This window comes from Nerophis lumbriciformis, linkage group LG04 (genome assembly GCF_033978685.3).
Source record: "Nerophis lumbriciformis linkage group LG04, RoL_Nlum_v2.1, whole genome shotgun sequence".
Taxonomy (NCBI): Eukaryota; Metazoa; Chordata; class Actinopteri; order Syngnathiformes; family Syngnathidae; genus Nerophis; species Nerophis lumbriciformis.
The window spans coordinates 40,946,241-40,969,493 of NC_084551.2; the positions used below are offsets into that span (position 1 = coordinate 40,946,241).

The 23,253-nt window shown below is 40.3% G+C and overlaps 1 protein-coding gene across 7 annotated transcripts in view; it reads right to left on the reverse strand.

Annotated features, from left to right (window-relative positions):
* epb41l4b (erythrocyte membrane protein band 4.1 like 4B) overlaps positions 1-23,253 on the reverse strand; it is an 86,596-nt gene that overhangs the window by 35,636 nt on the left and 27,707 nt on the right. For all 7 annotated transcript variants that reach the window (XM_061955191.1, XM_061955175.1, XM_061955206.1 and 4 more), the window contains exons 6-12: positions 23,102-23,154; positions 9,555-9,675; positions 9,153-9,240; positions 8,994-9,082; positions 6,504-6,573; positions 5,356-5,525; positions 4,086-4,195 (exon numbers count right to left, since the gene is read on the reverse strand). In XM_061955191.1, coding sequence (XP_061811175.1) covers positions 4,086-4,195; positions 5,356-5,525; positions 6,504-6,573; positions 8,994-9,082; positions 9,153-9,240; positions 9,555-9,675; positions 23,102-23,154 — 701 coding nt within the window. The remainder of the gene's footprint in view (positions 1-4,085; positions 4,196-5,355; positions 5,526-6,503; positions 6,574-8,993; positions 9,083-9,152; positions 9,241-9,554; positions 9,676-23,101; positions 23,155-23,253) is intronic.

The window sequence follows — 23,253 nt, forward strand, 5'->3', positions numbered from 1 at the left end:
ACATTGATTGATTGATTGATTGATTGACGAGGCACACCCTCGACCCAATGTAAAACAAACAGGAGTAAAATAAACAATTGGTTAACCTCACTTAAAATGCTGCTTGAGACACTGCACATTGACATAGTTTTGGGAAAATGATTGACTTCTGTGCAAATTTAAAGAAAGTGGAAAGTGTGTGATTTACTGCAATACTGTCAGTCTTTTAAGTTTTTATTTTTGGTTTGTTGACATTGTTTACACATTGGACAGCTTTTATTTTTATATCAATACACAGTGATGCCTAGAAGGCAGGGAGTAACTCAACCCTCTTGAATAGTTTCTACCTCAGTTTGTATGGTTTGTTGAGTTAGCACAGGATTAATACGCGGAAATGACAAATGAGGTAATTGATACATAGATGAGTTTTTATTTGTGCTTTATTTAGTTTTTTGTTCAATCCTAGATGGGTTGTGACTTATTTTAATTGCTTCGCAGATACACTGAAGCTAAGACTATGTTCATTACGTTCTTCATGGTGTTTTTAAAACAGCACCAATTTTTTCCTCAGAATTTTCAACTAATTTGAAGTGTTTTGTCAAGAGGATTAATTGTAATATGTACATTTTCAGAATGTGCGTGTTCTATTTTGGGCCGAAGTAAAACAAGGAAAACAATCTGAAGTCGTTGTTGTATTTTTAAGTTATTAAACGATGATTTTGCCCGTCCGGCCCACGTGGGAATACATGTTTCCGCCATACAGCCCCTGAGCTAAAATTAGTTTGACACCCCTGGATTAGACAGTTGACGTGGGCGTTTTAGCAAAAATGGTGCTGATTTGCCAAGTACGCATGGAAATTGCAGATATTGGACAAAGTTGCAAGGCCGCTCATAATTTGCGGGGATTGGTTGCATTTGCATGAATTGGAGTAAACGCTACATGGCTAATTCCCAGAAGGACTGAAAAACAGCACAACCGACATTAATAAAGTATTTCTGATCTGATCTGATCTGAACCTATTGCAACAAAACATGAATAAAAATGTATTTTGCCATTAAATTGAGTGCTTTAATGACCTTACAAAATTGACCTTTTTGGGACCCAATGTGTTCGAGACTTCTTTACTTTTTTTTCTATTCATAATTGCATAATTTTCTCACTATGTTATATATCTATTCCAACACATTCTCCATTCCTTTTCCTCCACACATAAACACAGGAAGTGAACACATTTTGAAAGATGAAAGGTAAAACATGTGAAATATTGTCAACACGTTAAACACATGGTGAGAACAAATGATGTACTTATTCCAACTCTTTTTCAGCTATAATGCATTTTACAAGTGTGTAGAACATGAGGTTCCTTAACATAACTTGTGAAGCATGTAAAAAACAAATTAACCCATTAGCATGACATTTTCCTATGTAAAAACTTCTAAATTTGCGTGTCTCAAACCCATTCAGAGTAAAAAAACAGACATGAGGCAGCAACCAGCTGAGCCAAGTCTCTGACTCTACAGCGAGAGAGGGACCAGACAAAGAGCAGCTCAAAGACTTCCATGAATAGACAATATCAAGGACCGAGGTTTCCCTCGCCTGGAAGCGGGTCCTGACTGTCGTTTGTGCTGACGCACGAAACAGTACCCACCCTTTTTGGGGTCCCTAGAGGGAGTACTGGAGAGTACTCCCTCAGGTGATTCCCTTGTTTTACTGGGGGACTTCAACGCTCACATTGGCATTGACAGTGAGACCTGGAGAGGCGTGATTGGGAGAAACGGTCGCCCTGATCTGAACCAGAATGGTGTTTTGTGATTGGACTTTTGTGCTTGTTACAGATTGTCCATAACAAACACCATGTTCAAACATAAGGGTGTTCATATGTGCACTTGACACGAGGACACACAAAGCCGCAGTTTGATGGTCGACTTTGTGGTAACATCATCGGATTTGCAATCTCATGTTTTGGACACTCGGGTCAAGAGAGGGGCAGAGCTTTCAACCGATCATTACCTGGTGGTAAGTCAGGTCCGATGGTGGGGGAGGATGCCGAAGTGAGTGTCTTCTGGGAACGTCTGACACAGTCTCCTGTCAGAGAGAATTTAAAATACCACCTCCAGAAGAAATTCAAACATGTTAGGAAGGAGGCGATGGACATTGAGCCCGAGTGAACCATGTTCCGTGCCTCTATTGTCGAGGCAGCCGATTGGAGCTGTGGCTATAAGGTGGTCGGTGCTAATCCCAGAACCTGCTGGTGTCCACCAGCGATTAGGGATGCCGTCAAGCTAAAGAAGGAGTCCTATGGGTTCCTTTTGGCTCATGGGATTCCGGAGGCAGCTGACAGGTACCAACAGGCCAAGCAGTTCGGCTTTGGCGGTTGCAGAGGTTGCATTGCCAGCAGTAAGTCGGACCTGTTTCCAGTGAGGGTTGGACTCCGCCAGGGCTGCCCTTTGTCACCGATTCTGTTTTCAACTTTCATGGACAAAAATTCTCGGCACAGTCAGGGTACTGAGGGCATTCGGTGTGGTGGCTGCAAGATTAGGTCACTGCTTTTAGCAGATGATGTGGTCCTGCTGGCTTCATTTGGCCAGGATCTTCTGCTCTCTCTGGATCAGTTTGCAGCTTAGTGTGAAGCAACTGGGATAAAAATCAGCACTTCCAAGTCCGAGTTCATGGTTGGGTGGAGTGCCATCTCTGTACCTCACACTTGGTCTTGTTCACGAGTGAGGGATGAGTGGGTCGTGAGATCGACAGGCGGATCGGTGCATCGTTTGCAGTGATGCGGACCCTGTATCGTTCTGTTGTAGTGAAAAAAGAGCTCAGCCGGAAGGCAAAGCTCTCAATTTACCGGTCAAACTGTGTTACTCTCCTCACCTATGGTCATGAACTTGGGGTTATGACCGAAAGGATAAGATCACAGGTACAAGCGGCTGAAGTGAGTTTCCTTCAACGGGTGGCGGGGCTCTCCTTTAGAGATAGGGTGAGAAGCTCTGTCAGTCGGTAGGAACTCAGAATAAAGACGCTGCTCCTCCACATGGAGAGAATTCAGATAAGGTGGTTCGGGCATCTGGTCAGAATGCCCCCCTGACGTCTCCTTGGAGAGGTGTTTAGGGCGTGTCCAACCGGTAGGAGCCCACGGGGAAGACCCAAGACACGGTGGGGAGACTATGTCTCCCATTTGGCCTGAGAACGCCTTGGGATCCCTGGGAAGAGGTGGACGAAATAGCTGGGGAGAGGAAAGTCTGGGCTTCTCTGCTTAGGCTGCTGCCCCCGCAACTCGACTTCGGATAAGCGGAAGAAGATAGATGGATAAATGGGTGACACTATAGCAGGGGTCTTCAATGTTGTCCAGGCCAAGGACCCAAATACCGATGGCGCATGCACTTATATCTTGTATAAAAATGTGTTTTATATTAAACTGGTCATGTTGGTACCTTTTTATTGTGCAATACTGAAATATTCACATTATAGCAGTAGTGCCGCTAATGGCTAGCTGTCAAATGGCATGCTAATCGCTAGCTGACAACTAGTGTGCTAATTGCTAGCTGGCAGCTAGTGTGCAAATCGCTAGCGTGCAACTAGAGCGCAATTTTTTAACTGGCAGCTAGTGCGCAAAAATAGTGTTCAACTAGAGCGCTAATCGCTAGCTGGCAACTAGAGTGTTATTCGTTAGCTGGCAACTAGAATGCTAATCACAAGCTGGCAACTGGTGCACTCATTTTTAGCTAACAAATGGCGCGCAAACCATTTTAGTGTGTTAGATCATTTCTAAACCATTTGTGAAAAAATAATATCTATGAAAAATCCAATTAACTAAATATTTTACAACCACCCTCTGCAGTACCTCCACAGACCCCCTGTAGAAGACCTACAGCCTGTCTGATGTCTTGACTGTAAGTGTGTCACATCGTTATCTTGCTGATGGAACAATATACTGCAGAGAAAAGTCGTAATAGTGATTCAAACAGTACTTTGCCGCTCCCCAAGGAAGAGTATGTGTTATGTGACATCAAAGTAGCCTCACTGCATGTCACTGCTGTATAGAGGCTAATTGTCAAGAATGAGACATATAGTTACAGTCCTCAGCGTGTGTGCAGATAAGGCTCACCTTTGCCCAGTGACTGCGTGCGGGAGGGGTAGCGTTTGCTCGGCCTTCTTTCAAATGTGCTGGCTCGCCTCAGTCGGCTGCCGTGAGTGGCCTGGTACTCGGTTTTCCCACTAAGAAGCAAAAACAAAAATAATCATGACTTATCTTCTTGTTTTTGCTATCATGTAGCAGATGCAGCGAAAGTATTATTTCTACACAATAAAATTACATTGTGGACTACAGCTTGAATAACATCTGTTCATATTGTGTTGTTTTGACAAAAAGTTCCCAGAAATTGTCAAAATTAAAGTTAAAGAAAACAAAGATAATAATATTATTTTAAACTGATAATCATACAGTTGGTTACCTATAACATTAGCTGACATGCAGGCTGTTTTCTTAGCATATCTACCTTGAACAATTAAAAAAAAAAAAATTTGCCGCTTGCAACCTGTTTTTGTTGGCCTGCGGCCCATTAAAAAAAGAAATGAGCAGAAAGATTATGTGGCGCAGAAAACTTGATACTACTACCCAAAATAATGACATTGATAATAATAGTAATAATATTGATCATGATAATATACTGTGTTATTTACAAAACAAAGCTGACCTGTCTGATTTTTTATTTGAACATATATAATTTTTTTGCGTATCCACCTTTTATTATTTTAAATGTTTAGCCTGCAGCTTTTTTTAATTGGCCAGTGGCATTAATTAAACAATTACCTTCATCAATTATTTGGTAATTTTTCAACCCTACCATTGTAACACTTTTAACATATTTTTTACAAAATTAAAAATATCTAAATGTCCCCTGCATTTTGCAGTATGTGGCCCCTTAAATATTTACAATGTTACTGAATTATGCCACACTTTATGTATTTGTGTGGGTATATAAGTCTTGCAGCAAGTAGTGCACCATGTGTAGCACATTCTGGTAGACGACAGAAAGTGCCCATCAAGTGTGAAAGAAAACAATATGAAGAGCATATCTCAGTCGCCATAGGAACACATCCATGTAACCATAGATACAAAGCACACATCATTGCTCCATGTTGCTGCCGGGCCTTCAGATACTTTGATGAGGCTGTTGTCATTAAGGAATAAGTAGGATTTTATAGAAAGAGTAATGCATGAATTTTAATGTTACTTGCTTTATCTTATTTCATTTAGAATAAAGGCGATAATGGCAAACACCAGTTTGAAGGACAGAATGTATGATCTGTGTTTTTGCGCATACATTTTTTTGTAGCATTCCCTACTACATAGTCAATGAGTGATTGAGCTCTACCTGAATCTAAAGCGGGAGCCAAGTCGCGTGAAGTCACTGTGGCTGGTCTTGCCTGTGGCTGGTTGGCGTAGCCGGAAGAAGGCGTGGCTCTCCACGGCGCACTTCCACACGTGTTTGCAACTCTTGGCGCTGGCCAGCTGGAACACGAAGGTGTGCTCCTGCTCGCGGCCCTTCAGAGAGGAAAAAATACAACAATAATACAGTACAGCCTACGACTGGGCGATAAAACAATATCAATAGATATCGCCACAGACATGTAATCCACATAAATAAAAACTGTGTTCAATAAAATGTTCGATAATTGTTTTTCTTCCTTGTTGGAAGAAACCGTAAGCTGCGAAGTAAGGTTGGTTGCATAAACAAAAGCACCCCTCTCTGGTAACCAAGCAACGCAGGAAGTGATCACTGATCAGTGGGAGTGTCACGCTAACAGCCAATCAGATCCTGGTATAAATTATCATGTTTGGTTGTGCTATCTTGTTTTTTGCCATTGATTCTTTGCATGGAGTGAAAAGAGAACAAAGAAATTGTGGATAAAACAGGGAAAATAACTAATATGACAATTATTTAGTGATTTTTTTCAAACAGACTGTAGTCAGACCAATTTGTCCTGCAAATGATTTAAGGTGCTCGTCCCCACCAAGACTGGTAATACCACACCACCTTAGCTGTGCTCACCATTGAGAGCACAGCCGTAACTTCCTGGCACTAAACCTGCAGAAAATCAGGTTTCTCTATGTTTACATTTTCACTATTGTGCTACACTTTATTAGACATTTCTTACGTATTCCTTATTTTTGCACCTTCAATTAAGAGGTCTTTGTTAAGTGTACTACGGGATTTTAGTATTTTGTTTACATTGATTGTTTGACTGTTTTCCATGGCTGTGTTGACATTTCCTTTCCTTTTTTCCCTTGATAGTTGAGGAGATTATAATTAGTGGAACGTTATATTTTAAATAAAAATGTGTACATTTCATATATTTTCTCCTGGTCCTTAGTTTCCATAAGTCATAGAAAACATCAAGAATTGTTGATATCCACCGATACAAAACCCTTATATCGTGATACATTTAACAGCCATATCGCCCAGCACAAGTACAGCCAAAACCCGCAGTGACCTTATAGTGTTTGTTTGTAGACACAAACCTGATCGTCATCCTCCACCACCACCAATGTGAGTCGACTCTTTTTGAAATCCAGACGAGTAATCTTGGGCCTGGATATGAAATGTAAACAAAACAAAGTTTATGTTTTAGTTAGAGACATATTTACGGTAAAGTTATGATGCAAAATAAATATAGAGGGACATCAACAACAACAAGCCATCATTAGTTATAATGAGCACACACAATATGACTACAATGTCACTATCAGTAAAGCGAAGACCTCTGCCAAGGCCCAGCTAATTAAAAAAAATGAATTACAACTAGGGATGTCCGATAATGGCTTTTTGCTGATATCCGATATTCCGATATTGTCCAACTCTTTAATTACCGATACCGATATCAACCGATACCGATATCAACCGATACCAATATATACAGTCGTGGAATTAACACATTATTATGCCTAATTTGGACAACCCGGTATGGTGAAGATTAGGTCCTTTTTAAAAATAATAATACAATAAAATAAGATAAATAAATTAAAAACATTTTCTTGAATAAAAAATAAAGTAAAACAGTATAAAAACAGTTACATAGAAACTAGTAATTATTGAAAATGAGTAAAATTAACTGTTAAAGGTTAGTACTATTAGTAGACCAGCAGCACGCACAATCATGTGTGCTTACGGACTGTATCTCTTGCAGACTGTATTGATCTATATTGATATATAATGTAGGAACCAGAATATTAATAACAGAAAGAAACAACCCTTTTGTGTGAATGAGTGTGAATGGGGGAGGGAGGTTTTTTGGGTTGGTGCACTAATTGTAAGTGTATCTTGTGTTTTTTATGTTGATTTAGTAAAAAAAACAAAACAAAACAAAAACGATACCGATAATAAAAAAAACGATACAGATAATTTCCGATATTACATTTTAAAGCATTTATCGGCCGATAATATCGGCAGGCCGATATTATCGGACATCTCTAATTACAACAAATAAATTGTTGTGTATGTTCGTTCATCTGGTTGTTAGCTCGCAGGCTACTTCCTGGGTAATGGCTCGAGATAACCATTTTTGTACTATTTTAGACATTTAGGATGGGGAAACGGTAGAGTTGTGAATCAAAAAGAAAAAAGTGACAATGATTTCCTCTGACAAAAGACAATTAATTATTGACTGCTCGCATTTCGCAGCCTGCTGCCAAACTGCGCCTACTATGTTGGGGCTGGTCAGGGGGCGAGGCTCGGCTCTGAGCTGCACAGAGACATCAGTTACATGCCAATGGTTATCAGCAAAGAGTAAAGAAGACTTGGATATTGGTTTTGATTGGATGATAATTGGAGAATCTGGCATCAAACTGTGCTTTGTGAAGTGCTGAGAGCAGAGAGCAGTGACCGTGAGGTAGGTCTTTAGCACCCCAAAAAAACTAAAATAATCTTCCCATTGTTGCCTTACTCGGGTTTAAATACACATTTCTTACTTCCCAAAAAACACTTTCTGGCAGCCATTTTCAAGAATAGGCAACAACCGGTACAGAGCAGCAGTAGTTGTCATACATGGACTTCCTAAAGTTGTAATGTGAGAAAGGCTTCATGGAAATCTTGTACCCGAGATTTACTGTAGGAGGAGGGGCATTATGATGACAGCGACCTCATATACGGCACTTCCATATTAAGTAGAACAATAGTACAACATTTTAATCAATTACACAAATGTAATGTTGACATTATACTGTAGATAGAGAAAGGCATCAAGATTGTGTAGCAATAGAATGATATCTTATAGAGTGATGAAGGAAAGAAAATAAGTGTTGAAGCAAATATTATTGGGAGTAGTAGTACAGTGCTACCTCGGTTTTCGCACGCCACACATTTTCGTTGTAAATTTGTCCAAATGTGGCTGCGCTTTTTATATGCCATCTACACGGCCAAACACTGCGTGTAACAAACTAGTCCACTTATCAACGTATAATTCGGTCTATGTTTTTTTTTGAGTATGACTGCAAAATAAGCCACCTTGGGGCACAAAAAAAGTTTCACGTGCCAACATTTTCATCAAGAAAGTGAGCAACACTAATGAATTCAAGAAAGTATGACGGTGGCTCTTTCCTTCCCACCTCCATCCGCGCTCATTGTCGTTTTCGCCAAAGAGTCTTCAGTGAAGGTACAAGTGATGTCAAACAGTCACATTTCCATTTCATTCATAATTTATTCGTAATTCACTTTTTTTTTTTAAATGTTTTCTGCATTCATATACAAATATATTTTCTGTGCTAATATTTTTTGGGTGTCTGAAACAAATTAATTGGATTTACATTATTTCTTATGGGGAAATACATTTTTCAGACAAAATTAAGTTTTCGTCTGACCTTTTGGAATGAGCTACTAACAAAAACCAAAGTACCACTTTATGAAAAGTGGAAGGGTTATCATTAACGTCAGCAGGGGTATACACAACATAAACAACGTTTGGCCTTTTACTTAGGACTCATAACCACTTTTGCAGCACAGGACAGATGTCTCACCAGAAGAAGAGGCCAATTTTGTTGGAGCCTTCAAACACCAGGATGCCGGTGGGAGTGAGACCAAGTGCGTAATCACCGCCGTCTCTACCCTGAAGACAACACTTGCACATTAAGCACTTAAGAATGCACACCTTGGTTCAATAAATAAAGGATGCACACCTTTACAAAGTGCATATCTACGCCATAAAGCTCCAGCCACTTGCATTTGTTGAGGAATGAGATTTCAGCTTGGGAGGGACTTTTTCCCCTGCGAGGAGACAGCAAACAGAAAACAACGTTACTAGCATTTACTTATTGTGTGCTGTATCAGCTCAATTTGTCCTTGTGTGGCCCAGTCGGACTCATTGAAGAACAGCATATGTAATCTAATCCCAGATGGGGGCGATCAGACCGCTGTTGGGTTAAATACTGCCCTGAATCAATCCAGACCCGCCGGGGATTAATCCCTTAATCCTTTACACAGACCAACCAGAATGGTTGGTTGAGGAGATGACGACTTCTAGCTTAACGTCCCTGACATTAAGACAACGGTGCGTTGACATGGAGGCGCCAAAGTCTCACCTGAGATCCAACCACCTGCTGAAGATGTCCGCCTCCATGGCCTCGCTTTGTTTCGGAGTGAAGCGGAATTCCGACACCAGCTCGGGAGAATGGTCCAAGGCATCGCAGTCTCCTAGCTCGCCTGCAAGCACAAAAGAAAAAAACTAGGAAAACCTGGAGGAATATTGCAAAATACGCTGGCATATAGCAAGCTAATCACGAGCTGGCAACGGATGCGCTAACTGCTGGCTAATTGCTAGCTGTCAGAAGTGGGTAGTAACTAGGAGTGTGGGGAGAAAATCGATTCAAATTTGAATCGCGATTCTCACGTTGTGCGATTCAGAATCGATTCTCATTTTGAAAAAATAGATTTATTTATTTATTTATTTTTTTAAATTAATCAATCCAACAAAACAATACACAGCAATACCATAACAATGCAACCCAATTCCAAAACCAAACCCGACCAAGCAACACTCAGAAGTGCAATAAACAGAGCAATTGAGAGGAGACACAAACACGACACAGAACAAACTAAAAGTAGTGAAACAAAAATTTATATTATCAACAACAGTATCAATATTAGTTACAATTTCAACATAGCAGTGATTAAAAATCCCTCATTGTCATTATCATTAGACATTTAAAAAAAAAAGAAGAAAAGAACAATAGTATCACAGTGGCTTACACTTACATCGCATCTCATAAGCTTGACAACACACTGTGTCCAATATTTTCACAAAGATAAAATAAGTCATATTTTTGGTTCATTTAATAGTTAAAACAAATTTACATTATTGCAATCAGTTGATAAAACATTGTCCTTTACAATAAAAATCTACTACTCTGCTTGCATGTCAGCAGACTGGGGTAGATCCTGCTGAAATCCTATGTATTGAATGAATAGAGAATCCTTTTGAATCTGGAAAGAAATCGTTTTTGAATCGAGAATCGTGTTGAATTGAAAAAAAAAAAATCGATTTTGAATCGAATCGTGACCCCAAGAATCGATATTGAATCGAATCGTGGGACACCCAAAGATTCACGGCCCTAGTAGTAACGCGCTACATTTACTCCGTTACATCTACTTGAGTAACTTTTGGGATAAATTGTACTTCTAAGAGTAATTTTAATGCAACATACTTTTACTTTTACTTGAGTATATTTATAGAGAAGAAACGCTACTTTTACTCTGCTCCATTTATCTACATTCAGCTCCCTACTCGCTACTGATTTTTATCGATCTGTTAAAGCAACGCTTCGTTTGTTTTGGTTTGTCAGACAGACCTTCAAAGTAGGATCTATTGCATGCCAGCGTTTCACCAATCAAATGCAGTCACTGGTGACGTTTCACTCTGTTTCACCAATCAAATGCAGTCAGTGGTGACGTTGGACTCTGTTTCACCAATCAAACAGAGCCAGGCGGTCACATGTGTTGCAGCTTTCCTGCTTCCGGTTCCCAGACCGTAGTTGAGTAGCGCAGGGGAGACACTCCTCCAAGACCGATGTATCTCGGGGGCAACACCCTTCACTCTACCCGGCAGTGGGTCTCCACAGCTCAAGATTCCAGGTTAAATGAGGAGTCCGGCGATTAGTTGCAAATCGTAACTTTATTGATGTCTGCACACAGCCAGTCCAACAAAACAGTTGCCACTCCCCGCACTCACGCTACCGCTCCCTCACCTCGCTCGCCCACACACTCACTGACGTCACTGACGTCACTCACCTCACATGCTGTCACATATTAAAGAGCCACACACACACATACGCTACTCTCAAAACCAGTGTTGGGACTAACGCGTTACAAAGTAACGCGTTACTGTAACGCCGTTAGTTTCGGCGGTAACTAGTAATCTAATGCGTTATTTTTTTTTATTCAGTAATTTAGTTACCGTTACTACATGATGCGTTACTGCGTTATTTTACGTTACTTTTGATGTAGTATCGGCTAGAAACAGAAGCGCTGCGGTGTCGTTCTTCTGAATCTTCCTCTGTCACAAGCCGGAGAGAAGAAAAGAGGCGCGGTCTATGTGTGTGTGGGTGTGGGTGTGGGGAAAAAAAGTTGTTGGCACGTTCAGTCCACACACAGCGTGGTCATGGCGAGCGGAGTAACGGAGGAGCTTGAACGCCCCCGCCATTGAATCGGTGTGTTTATAAGTGCAGACTCGGTTGTGCAAAACGAGGGTTTTAAACACATGCTGAACGTGCTTGAACCACGTTACGACATCCCGTCGCGCACCCACTTCAGCAATAAGATTGTGCCAGATCTTTATGAGCAGGAGAAGAAAAAAGTTGTGGATGAACTATCCCGAGCATCATCTGTTGCGCTCATGACAGACGGGTGGACGTCCAGCGGAACTATAAGCGCTCACTTCATCACAGCAGACTGGGAGATGAGAAGACACGCCCCCTCTACGAGAGTCACCTTGCGCAGGTACTGACACAAGCAGTGAAGGACTGGAAGATAAAGATATCCCAGTCACACGTTATAATGCCAAAAATCAAATAATTACAGAGAATGAGGCAGGACTGGGACCACAGATAGGTGCTTTGCACATGTAGTGAATTTGGCATCACAGAAGGGAATCTCAGTCAATAGGATGGAGCGCCTCTTTGGGAGGATCAGGAAGGTTTCTTACTTCCACCCAAGCACAACAGCTGCTCATGTGCTTAAGACAAAGCAAGAAATGCTAAAGCTGCCTGCTCATACACGATGTCCCAACGAGGTGGAACTCCACTTATGATATGTTGGAGCAGCAGGCAGCTATATACTCTGCATTGACCCACAACACCCTGAAGACAAATGTCACCCTGTCTGATGATGATGTGAGAGTGGCAGGTGAGGTCCTCCAGGTGCTTAAACCCCTCAAAAGTGTTCCATCTCTACTGAGCACTGAAACTTCACCATCTGTGTCAATGATCCTGCCACTGAAAACAAGTATTCTACAATCCATGGCTCCAAGTGTGGAAGACAGCAGCATCACTCCAGATGTCAGGCTTTATGTTTCAAGGAAGATGATGTGCCTTCTTATGTTGCACTTTAACTTGTTTTTTATTCATGGTCATTGGTCCAAGTTTAAAGAAAGGAGGAATGCCTTTTTATGTTGCACTGTTTTTCATTAATTATGTTAAAAGGAAAATAAAAATGTATGTCAAGTTGATCAACAGATTGTATTATTCTCCAGTGCAATAACAGTACTGAAATGAAGGCAAAAAGGGCATTAATGGGAGCTTTAAAAAAAAAAGAAGAAAAAAATAAGTAACTAAATAGTTACTTTTCACAGTAACGCATTACTTTTTGGTGTAAGTAACTGAGTTAGTAACTGAGTTACTTTTGAAATAAAGTAACTAGTAACTGTAACTAGTTACTGGTTTTCAGTAACTAACCCAACACTGCTCATAACACATGATTAACTGCACATAAAGTTTCATCGGCAAACAACAACAATGGCAGAGACAACAGCGAACGCAAACACTCCTGGCCTCACATAAAATCGATGTTCACGCTTCAGACAACCAAAAAAACTGTTATGTAATGCGTTGTCATATGTGTCTCCCCAAACAAGTGGACATTTCAGCTTACATGAACTCAACGTCAAATTTGAGGAAGCACATCGCGGTAAGTAACGTTAGTAGATATTTTGGCTGTCACCGTAGGCTGATGTTAGCTTCCCTGCTATGAATCACTGTCAAAAGTACATTGTGTGGGGACATTTGTTAACGCACTGCAGCCTCACAGACAGACAGACAGACAGACAGACAGACAGACAGACAGACAGACAGACAGACAGACAGACAGACACACACACACACACACACACACACACACACACACACACACACACGCACACACACAGGAATGCATACAAACACCAATCAGAAGTGCACAGTGTGTTCTCAGGTGCAGCCCACACCTATCAGAGTTTATGGTTTGCGTAAAGGCGAAGTTGTTATTTTCCTTTGCCGACTGAGCCTATTGTGCCGTTAAGTTATTGTGGCTCAATTTGCCTTAATTTTTTATTTATTTTAATGTATTATTACTGAATATGGTATTGTTTTAGTTGCTTAAGAGATATTCCTGGCTTTGAATTTGTTCATTGGTACTTTTATGTTTTTGTGCATTATTTGTTGCCGTCATTAAACGAACAGGTTACTCATCAGTTTTTCCTGAGGGAACTCTCCTGAAGGAATCAATAAAGTACCATCTAGTTACTCAGTACTTGAGTAGTTTTTTCACAACATACTTTTTACTTTTACTCAAGTAAATATTTGGGTGACTACTCCTTACTTTTACTTGAGTAATAAAACTCTAAAGTAACAGTACTCTTACTTGAGTACAATTTCTGGCTACTCTACACACCTCTGATAGCTGGCAACTGGCAGGCTAACTGCTAACTGGCAATTAGCGCCTTAATCATTAGCTGGCAACTAGCACACAAATCGCCGGCTAGCAACTGTCGCGCTAACTGCTCGCTGACAACTTGCATCCTAATTGTTAGTTGGCAACTAGACAACTGATCCCTGGCCATCTTAAATGCCAACGTGAATACAATAATGTATTCATTCATGTTTTTACTGTTATTAATAAACTACACAACAATGTATTGGATCAATATTAATGTGCATTTAAAGACATTTGAATTTGTAATTTTTTTTTTTTTTTTTCAAGTCTAATAAAGCAAACACTTCATGACCCCCTGCTGAAAGACCTCTGCTCAAGAGTACTGGCTCTCAACCTTTAGTGAAGCATTTTTGGTTGCCCCATGTATTAAGGTCCACAACATTGCTAATCAGCATTGTCTTGTTTGACACATTTGGAAATAACAAATGCTCATAATACATATCAATGTGTTTTACCTCCGCCAGGTAAAACTTTCAGGATAAAGAACATCCATCCATCCATCCATTTTCTACCGCTTATTCCCTTTGGGGTCGCGGGGGGCGCTGGAGCCTATCTCAGCTACAATCGGGCGGAAGGCGGGGTACACCCTGGACAAGTCGCCACCTCATCGCAGGGCCAACACAGATAGACAGACAACATTCACACTCACATTCACACACTAGGGCCAATTTAGTGTTGCCAATCAACTTATCCCCAGGTGCATGTCTTTGGAAGTGGGAGGAAGCCAGAGTACCCGGAGGGAACCCACGCAGTCACGGGGAGAACATGCAAACTCCACACAGAAAGATCCCGAGCCCGGGATTGAACCCAAGACTACTCAGGACCTTCGTATTGTGAGGCAGATGCACTAACCCCTCTGCCACCGTGAAGCCCGGATAAAGAACAATTGATTATAATTTGAGGTTATTCGGATGATTTCTACTCCCTTACGTTTATGTTACGAGCTTCAGTTTCTGTGTGTGTGTGTGTGTGTGTGTGTGTGTGTGTGTGTGTGTGTGTGTGTGTGTGTGTGTGTGTGTGTGTGTGTGTGTGTGTGTGTGTGTGTGTGTGTGTGTGTGTGTGCGTGTGCGTGCGCGTGTGTGTGTGTGTGCAAGCGGACCCTCGGAAATGACTGACAAGAGGGTACATTTCATTTATTTTTTTAGATAGATAAAAGATTTCAGGGACGGCGTGGCGCAGTGGAAGAATGGCCGTGCGCGACCCGAGGGTCCCTGGTTCAATCCCATGTCCTCGTCATGTCCTGAGCAAGACACTTCACCCTTGCTCCTGATGGGTGCTGGTTAGCGCCTTGCATGGCAGCTCCCTCCATCAGTGTGTGAATGTGTGTGTGAATGGGTAAATGTGGAAGTAGTGTCAAAGCGCTTTGAGTACCTTGAAGGTAGAAAAGCGCTATACAAGTACAACCCATTTATCATTTATTTATGGGCACATTTTGATTAAACTTTCAGGAAAAGTCAGTAATGGGATAAGGAACACGTGATTACATTTTGGGGTTGGTCCGGAGCATTTCTACCAACCTTATGTTTACTTTACGAGCCTCTACTTTCGTGTGTGTGTGGGTGTGTATGTGAGTGGCCCCGCCTCCTGCCACTGACAAGAGGCTTTTCTCTGTTCATTTCATCCGCTGTAGATAGCTCAAAAGAGGTATGTCTTTTTGTCTTGGGGCGGCATTCACCCTGGGCGGGTTGAGCCGGCTTCCTCTCTGACACTGACGAACATCCCAAACCATGGCGGTCCACGCACGGTGGTCCTGTGCGAGGTCCTAGAAGATGCTGAACCAATCTCAGTTCCACCGAGACGGGTATGGGCACATTTTATTTAACCTTTAAGGAAATGTCAGAAATGGGATAAGAAAAAAGTGATAGGGCCCTCTGCGCTCTCTGAGTGCTTTTCTAGTTTGACGATTGCATCATATTTTTAGCAAAATTATAGATAATTTCTTTTTTTTTTAATAAACAGTCATGACACCGCCACTGTTTTACAATAACTACACTTACTGTGCACTTACTGAGGTACCCCAGCACATGTTAATGGACATCAGTACAAGATCTGTTTTAAAATTCACTGATCAAATACAGTATGTGCGATGTCCAAGTTCCAGTCCGAAAATAAAATTAAACACAGCTTGCGTTAGAACATAAAGGAATGTTCTAAACTAATTAACAGTTACTGCGATGAGGTGGCGACTTGTCCAGGGTGTACCCCGCCTTCCACCCGAATGCAACTGAGATAGGCTCCAGTACCCCAGCGACCCCGAACGGGATAAGCGGTAGAAAATGGATGGATGGAGATAAGAACATACGTGTTACACAAAACCAATTTCACCAATAACAATTAGCTGAGATGTTTTTTCATATATTTTTTTGCATATCTGGACTTACAATTACTTGTTTTAGTGTGTTTAATCAACAAATGGGGAGGAATGTCAAAGTGACCCCCGCATCATCTGATATTTGTCTCTATGTGGCCATTGGCGGAATAAGTTTTAACAACCTCGCTCTAAAAATTATTCTTAAATTCGTTTTGTGTGAAAAGGTGAGAGTCTTTTTTAACTATAGTGTTACCAGATAAACTCTAATATCAAATAGCGCAGCTGTTGTCAGGTTGTTCTTTTTTGTAAGCAAACAAGTTGAGATTGAAGCCACAGCGCCTCTGCTGGTTTAAGTCAAGCAGTGCACACCATTTTGCCTAAATTGCCTCAATAATCTATTTTACACAATGGATAATATTCTTTATGATCAGTTAATCAATGCATCTATTTTTCGCCTTTAGAATAGATAATAATGGTAATGTAATTGACAGTGCTTGATAATGAATGTAAAAATACATTGATTACTATTATGGTTGTGCTTAGAGGTGGAAAAAATTATAGATTCTCTGATGCATCACGATTAGAATGTGGACGATGCTGGATCGAGGGACACATTTCCAAACATCGGTTATTTATGTGTGTTAAATAAAGTAATACAAAGCTAGCTTAAATGTGTAGTAATGAAAGAAGAAAAGAAGGAATGCTTTGTACATTTCAACAGAAGACAAATAGGAACCGCGTTATAGCAGAATAACCAGCTAAGAAGAAGATATTAGTAAGTAGATTAATATGTCAAGAGAGATGATATAATATCTACAGAGTCCAGCAACATGTCTGTCAGCCATAGATATGAATACGACACACATCTTTGAGCCGCAAGTTTATGGCGACTGGGGGCAAAGTGTCTGAACATTCTGTAGTTTTAGAAGGCAAGAATATTAAATCAAAGATACCTGGTCACAAAGTTGGGATTTTTATTTTTATTTTTACTTAGCAGATACTATACTATACGATCTAGTCTTCCATGTAAAGTGCATCCGAAATGTATTCACAGCGCTTCACTTTTTCTACATTTTGTTATGTTACAGCCTTATTCCAAAATGGAATGAATCCATTTATGTCCTTCAAATTCTACACACAATATTCCATAATGACAATGTGAAAATAAAAAAAATAAAAAAAAGTATTCACAGGCTTCGCTCAATACTTTGTCGATGCACCTTTGGCGGCAATTACAGCCTTAAGTCTTTTTAAATACGATGCCACAAGCTTGGCACACCTATCTGTGAGCAGTTTCGCCCTTTCCTCTTTGCAGAACCTTTCAAGCTCCATCAGGTTCGATGGGAAGCGTTGTTTTTCATCCAGGATGTCTGTACATTGCTGCATTCATCTTAGTCTAGTCAAGGAGGTGACTAAGAACCCGATGGTCACTGTCAGAGCTACACCATTCCTCTGTGGACAGAGGAGAACATTCCAGAATGTTCAGAAACCTTAGTGTGCACACAATCAATCTTTGTCTCGAGTGTAGAAATAGTTGCCGGAGAGGGCCTTGCGGTGTTCTTCCAGGAGGCTAGCTACAGCCGACATGCTAAACTCGCCGTCAGCTCTATCGGAGGAGTTAGGCCTGGCACTTGTGTCCCTGGCGCTCCGTTTTGTCGAGTAAATTGGCATTTCCTGTTGGTTGCAACTTTGGAGCACTATAATCACCCGCTTGCCGGCTCACTGGCGTAACTTATGGAGTATTAAAGGGGAACATTATCACCAGACCTATGTAAGCGTCAATATATACCTTGATGTTGCAGAAAAAAGACCATATATTTTTTTAACCGATTTCCGAACTCTAAATGGGCGAATTTTGGCGAATTAAACGCCTTTCTATTATTCGCTCTCGGAGCGATGATGTCACAACGTGACGTCACATCGGGAAGCAATCCGCCATTTTTTCAAACACATTACAAACACACAGTCAAATCAGCTCTGTTATTTTCCGTTTTTTTTCGACTGTTTTCCGTACCTTGGAGACATCATGCCTCGCCGGTGTGTTGTCGGAGGGTGTAACAACACGAACAGGGACGGATTCAAGTTGCACTAGTGGCCCAAAGATGCAAAAGTGGCAAGAAATTGGACGTTTGTTCCGCACACTTTACCGATGAAAGCTATGCTACGACAGAGATGACAAGAATGTGTGGATATCCTGCGACACTCAAAGCAGATGCATTTCCAACGATAAAGTCAAAGAAATCTGCCGCCAGACCCCCAGGAAAAGAGAGCGGATGAGGGTATGTCTACAGAATATATTAATTGATGAAAACTGGGCTGTCTGCACTCTCAAAGTGCATGTTGTTGCCAAATGTATTTCATATGCTGTAAACCTAGTTCATAGTTGTTAGTTGCCAAACAAACACATACCAATCGTTGGTTAGAAGGCGATCGCCGAATTCGTCCTCGCTTTCTCCCGTGTCGCTGGCTGTCGTGTCGTTTTCGTCGGTTTCGCTTGCATACGGTTCAAAATGATATGGCTCAATAGCTTCAGTTTCTTCTTCAATTTCGTTTTCGCTACCTGCCTCCACACTACAACCATCCGTTTTAATACATGTGTATTCTGTTGAATTGCTTAAGCCGCTGAAATCTGAGTCTGAATCCGAGCTAATATCGCTATAAACTTGCTGTTCTATCCGCCATGTTTGTTTGTATCGGCATCACTATGTGACGTCACAGGAAAATGGACGAGTGTATATAACGATGGTTAAAATCAGGCACTTTGAAACTTTTTTTAGGGATATTGCGTGATGGGTAAAATTTTGAAAAAAACTTCGAAAAATAAAATAAGCCACTGGGAACTGATTTTTAATGGTTTTAACTCTTCTGAAATTGTGATAATGTTCCCCTTTAAAGAATGGAAATGTAAACAATTGAGGGCGAGAGACTCGACACGTGTCTACTCCGTCTTGCCCAAACCAGAATTCGATTTAAACTCTTTCATTGCATTTTAAAAATATATCCATCCAAATGTAATCATTCTGGAGTAACATTTTCGCCCATTTGTATAGCGTGTTTGAAATAAACTTAAACCATAACCATAACCAAATGGACAAGTAATAGACGCCGAAGTGTTACTGAACACTCTGTGTTTGTCCCTCCCTCCTGTACCATGCATAGAGGGAAGCGGGGCTGCAGCACCACTCCTCCTAGCTCACACACTCAGTCTTCCAACACAAAAGAAACAACATCTTAGTTGAAGGAACTGGTCAGTAAAAGACAACGTTTTTTTCACCGTCTTAAAACTTGACACAAACTGCACTGCGCACCAGTAACTACAAGGGTCGGATGAATCACTGGTTGAAGTGACAAACTTGCCATCCAAACAATACCCCGTTTGTTGCCAAAAACATACAGCCATGGAAGCACATTCAATCTATTTATTAAGCAGAGGTAACACAAACCAGTGAAAGATTCAAAACAGCTGCCATCAGAGCTGACAAACTGCCATCGCTGGCCCTATAAGCTAACAAAACATCTCAAGCTAAAATGCCTGTGAGACTCAGACTGAGCATCTGTAGGCAACTGGCACCGTCTTTTAAAGGTACACACACAGACGCACACACTGCTCTTATATATATACTTTATATGAAACTTATCTGCTGCATTATGCCAGATATTTGAACGCATTAATTACTTTCCTTAGTAATTAATTATAACTATAATGAACGATTTTTTAAAAGTAATTTTTAGAACACAGCCTGTCACACAGCATCATGAAGCAGTTGGCAGGTTGGTGTTCTTGGCTAAAATATTTGTGTATATGTACTATAATAATTGAGTTAGTTTAATTTAGTTTACCCATAAAAACTCCATTGTTAAAGGTAAATTATGTTCATGTTGCTGCTTAACGTTTAAACATGTCCTCTTAAAACAAGGAACTTTATTTCGCATTTTGTTCTTTTATGTTTTTGTTAGCTGGAAGAATTGAACATAGCTAAATGTATTTTTTTTAAAGAAGATTGAAGATTATATTAGACTTTTCTTATATTATTTTCAAGGCTTTTTCTTTTTCCATATCTCAAAACACCTCTTAAATTGGGGTCCTATTACGCAAAACCTACTTGCATACTTGTTGGTACTTATTTTTGTGTATTTGGGATCTTCATCAGTCTCTAAAATTTAAAATCAAGGCATGGTGAAGATATTTAGTAACGTCAACGGTAATTACCATTTGAGGGTTAATTTATGGTCCAAACTATATCAGGATATGAGTTTTGATCCGGGCAGCACAATACGAGCGTCCTGGATCCGATCTCTAGGCTCGGGGTCTTTCTGTGTGGAGTTTGCATGTTCTCCTCGCGTCTGTGTGGATTCCCTCTGGGTACTCCGGCTTCCTACCACCTCCAAAGACATGCACCAGGGGACAGGTTGATTGATTGGGAACACTAAATTGGTCCTAGTGTGTGAATGTGAGTGTGAATGTTTGTCTGTCTATCTGTGTTGCCCCTGCGATGAGGTCCAGGGTGTACCCCGCCTACCGCCTGAATGCAGCTGTGCTGGGCTCCAGCACCCCCCGCGAACCCGAAAGGGACAAGCGGTAGAAAATGGATGGATGAATAGAATTTTGATCCATATCACCCAGCCCTACACTCGTGTTAGCGACAGTGCTACTACAGTTTAGGGATGTTCTCTATGTTTAATTGAGCGTTGTAGTAGGCCTTATGATGGCATTGCGCTAATATGTATGAGTGCATATGTGTATGTTATTTAAAGGTCAATAATGAAAATGTGATATTTAAGACATTTCACATTGCTACACATGTTTTTCTGTGCTACAAAAACTTTTCTGTGCTACTAGTTTTTTTCACTAGTAGCCCTTTGAGACACTTGTGATTTAGGGCTATATAAATAAACATTGATTGATTGATTGAGTAGCACTGGTGCTACTAGTGAAAAAGCTAAGCGTACAGTCCTGTGTGGGGATTTTTTTTTCAGCGGCAGGAACTGTGAGACTAGTCAGGATAGGCGGAAAGATGATTGCAGCAATGTACAGAGACATCCTGGATTAAAAAAAACAACACTTTTCATGAAACCTGATGGAGCTTGAGAGGTTCTGCAAAGAGGAATGATAGGTGTGCCAAGCTTGTGGCATCATATTCAAAAAGACTTACTGTAATTGCTACCAACATCAACAAAGTATTGAGCAAATGCTGTGAATACTTATACGTAGATGTTTTTTTTTTTTGTCTTTTATTCTTAATAAATGTGAAAAAAATATATATATATTTTTTTTTGCATTATCTTTATGAGGTATTGTTTGTAGGATTTTGAGGATAAAAATCATTATATTTTGGAATAAGGCTGTAACATAAAATGCATAAAAAGGGAAGCACTGTGAAAACTTTCTGGATGCACTGTATGTATATCTATAAATGATGTGTATACTAACATCCAAAATCCGTAAATTTCGCAGTAGCCATTAGTCAAAGGAGGGGCCTTTTACACATATGATTAATAATTCAATATAATACATTTATAATATATAATAACAGTAGACAACATATTAACAATATAAAATATATTATTTAATGATGCATTAACAATTGATACATAATCACATTGTAGACCCTGAATTGTAATCGTAATGGAATCGTGAGGTGCCCAAAGATTCTCACCTCTCGTTGTACTTACATATAAGTGCAGTGTAACAAGCTGAGAGATGTTTTATAGTTCTTTACTTACCAGGCAAATTAAGCATTGTGAACCTTTCACAAGACTTAATATTCTAGGCATACTTAATAAAGGTAAAGTATTTGATCTTTGAGTGTGTAGGCAGTGAATATTTACTTGTCTAGAGAATGTTATTAAACTATTGTATGATGATTTGACATCTGGGAAAGCTTTGACTGCTACATATCACTGATATTTTCCTATCATTTCTACGTGTTGTTTTAAAGGGGAACTGCACGTTTTTGCAATATGGCCTATCAACACAATCCTTATGGAAGACAAGAACACATTTGTTTTTATTTTTTCAAATACATTATAAATCATAAATAAACGTTAGCAAGGTCAGCTAACAACTGAGCTAATGGGAGTCATGACGTCATTGCGTCTATCCCATAAAACCTACTAAAAAAACATCAGAAAATCGCCAACAATACTCTATTTACATCACGTGACCTGAAAATCAACCAAGTATTAGTAATATTGTTATTATAAGCGCTAACATTAAGGACCTACTTTTAGCAGGGCTTTGATCACAGAGAGGTATCTACTGTGGCTAATCAATCAATCATTGAATAAAAGTTTACTTATATAGCCATAAATCACAAATGTCTCAAAGTGCTGCAAAAGCAACAACGACATCAGATCCCACTAATGCTGCTTTACTGACATTGTAAGCAGGTGAGCTTCTGCATCGCCTCTGAGTTGGTGAAAGTTAATTCAAGATTATAAATCTTGCCTCTCACCTGGATAGTAGAATGATGTGGACATAAACCGAGAAGTTGGTCAACAATGACAGCCAGTGAGAAAGACAAGAAAATACACACCTTTGCACCCAGCTTTTTTTAAACTCTTTGCAAGAATTATGATTAATTCTTCATCTAAATAGGAATGCCATCCCAGTGAGAGCAGACATTGTACAGTAAGTGTGTGTTGTATTATGTTCGTTGTCTCTCACAAAGTCTGACATGAGTTCTTGTCAATGTGAACGTTGTGATATGTCTATGAAACTATATTGCCACCGTTTGCTTAAAATGAGCAAAATACTAAAACATCACGTTATTACGAATTGGTAAAATTCCCCAAAATGTGCAGTTCCCATTTAAAGAAGTCCTGTTATAGGTCAAACAAAAAAAATCCACTTACTTTGCAAACAGTATGCAGACAGCTCTACTGAGACATCATACGGACATTTTAGTCTGGGAACAGAGGAAAAAGGGGCAAGATGAGCTGTTGAGATGATCTCTGCTATCAATGGGACTACTGCATACAAACACACTGGCCAAGTCAAATACAAT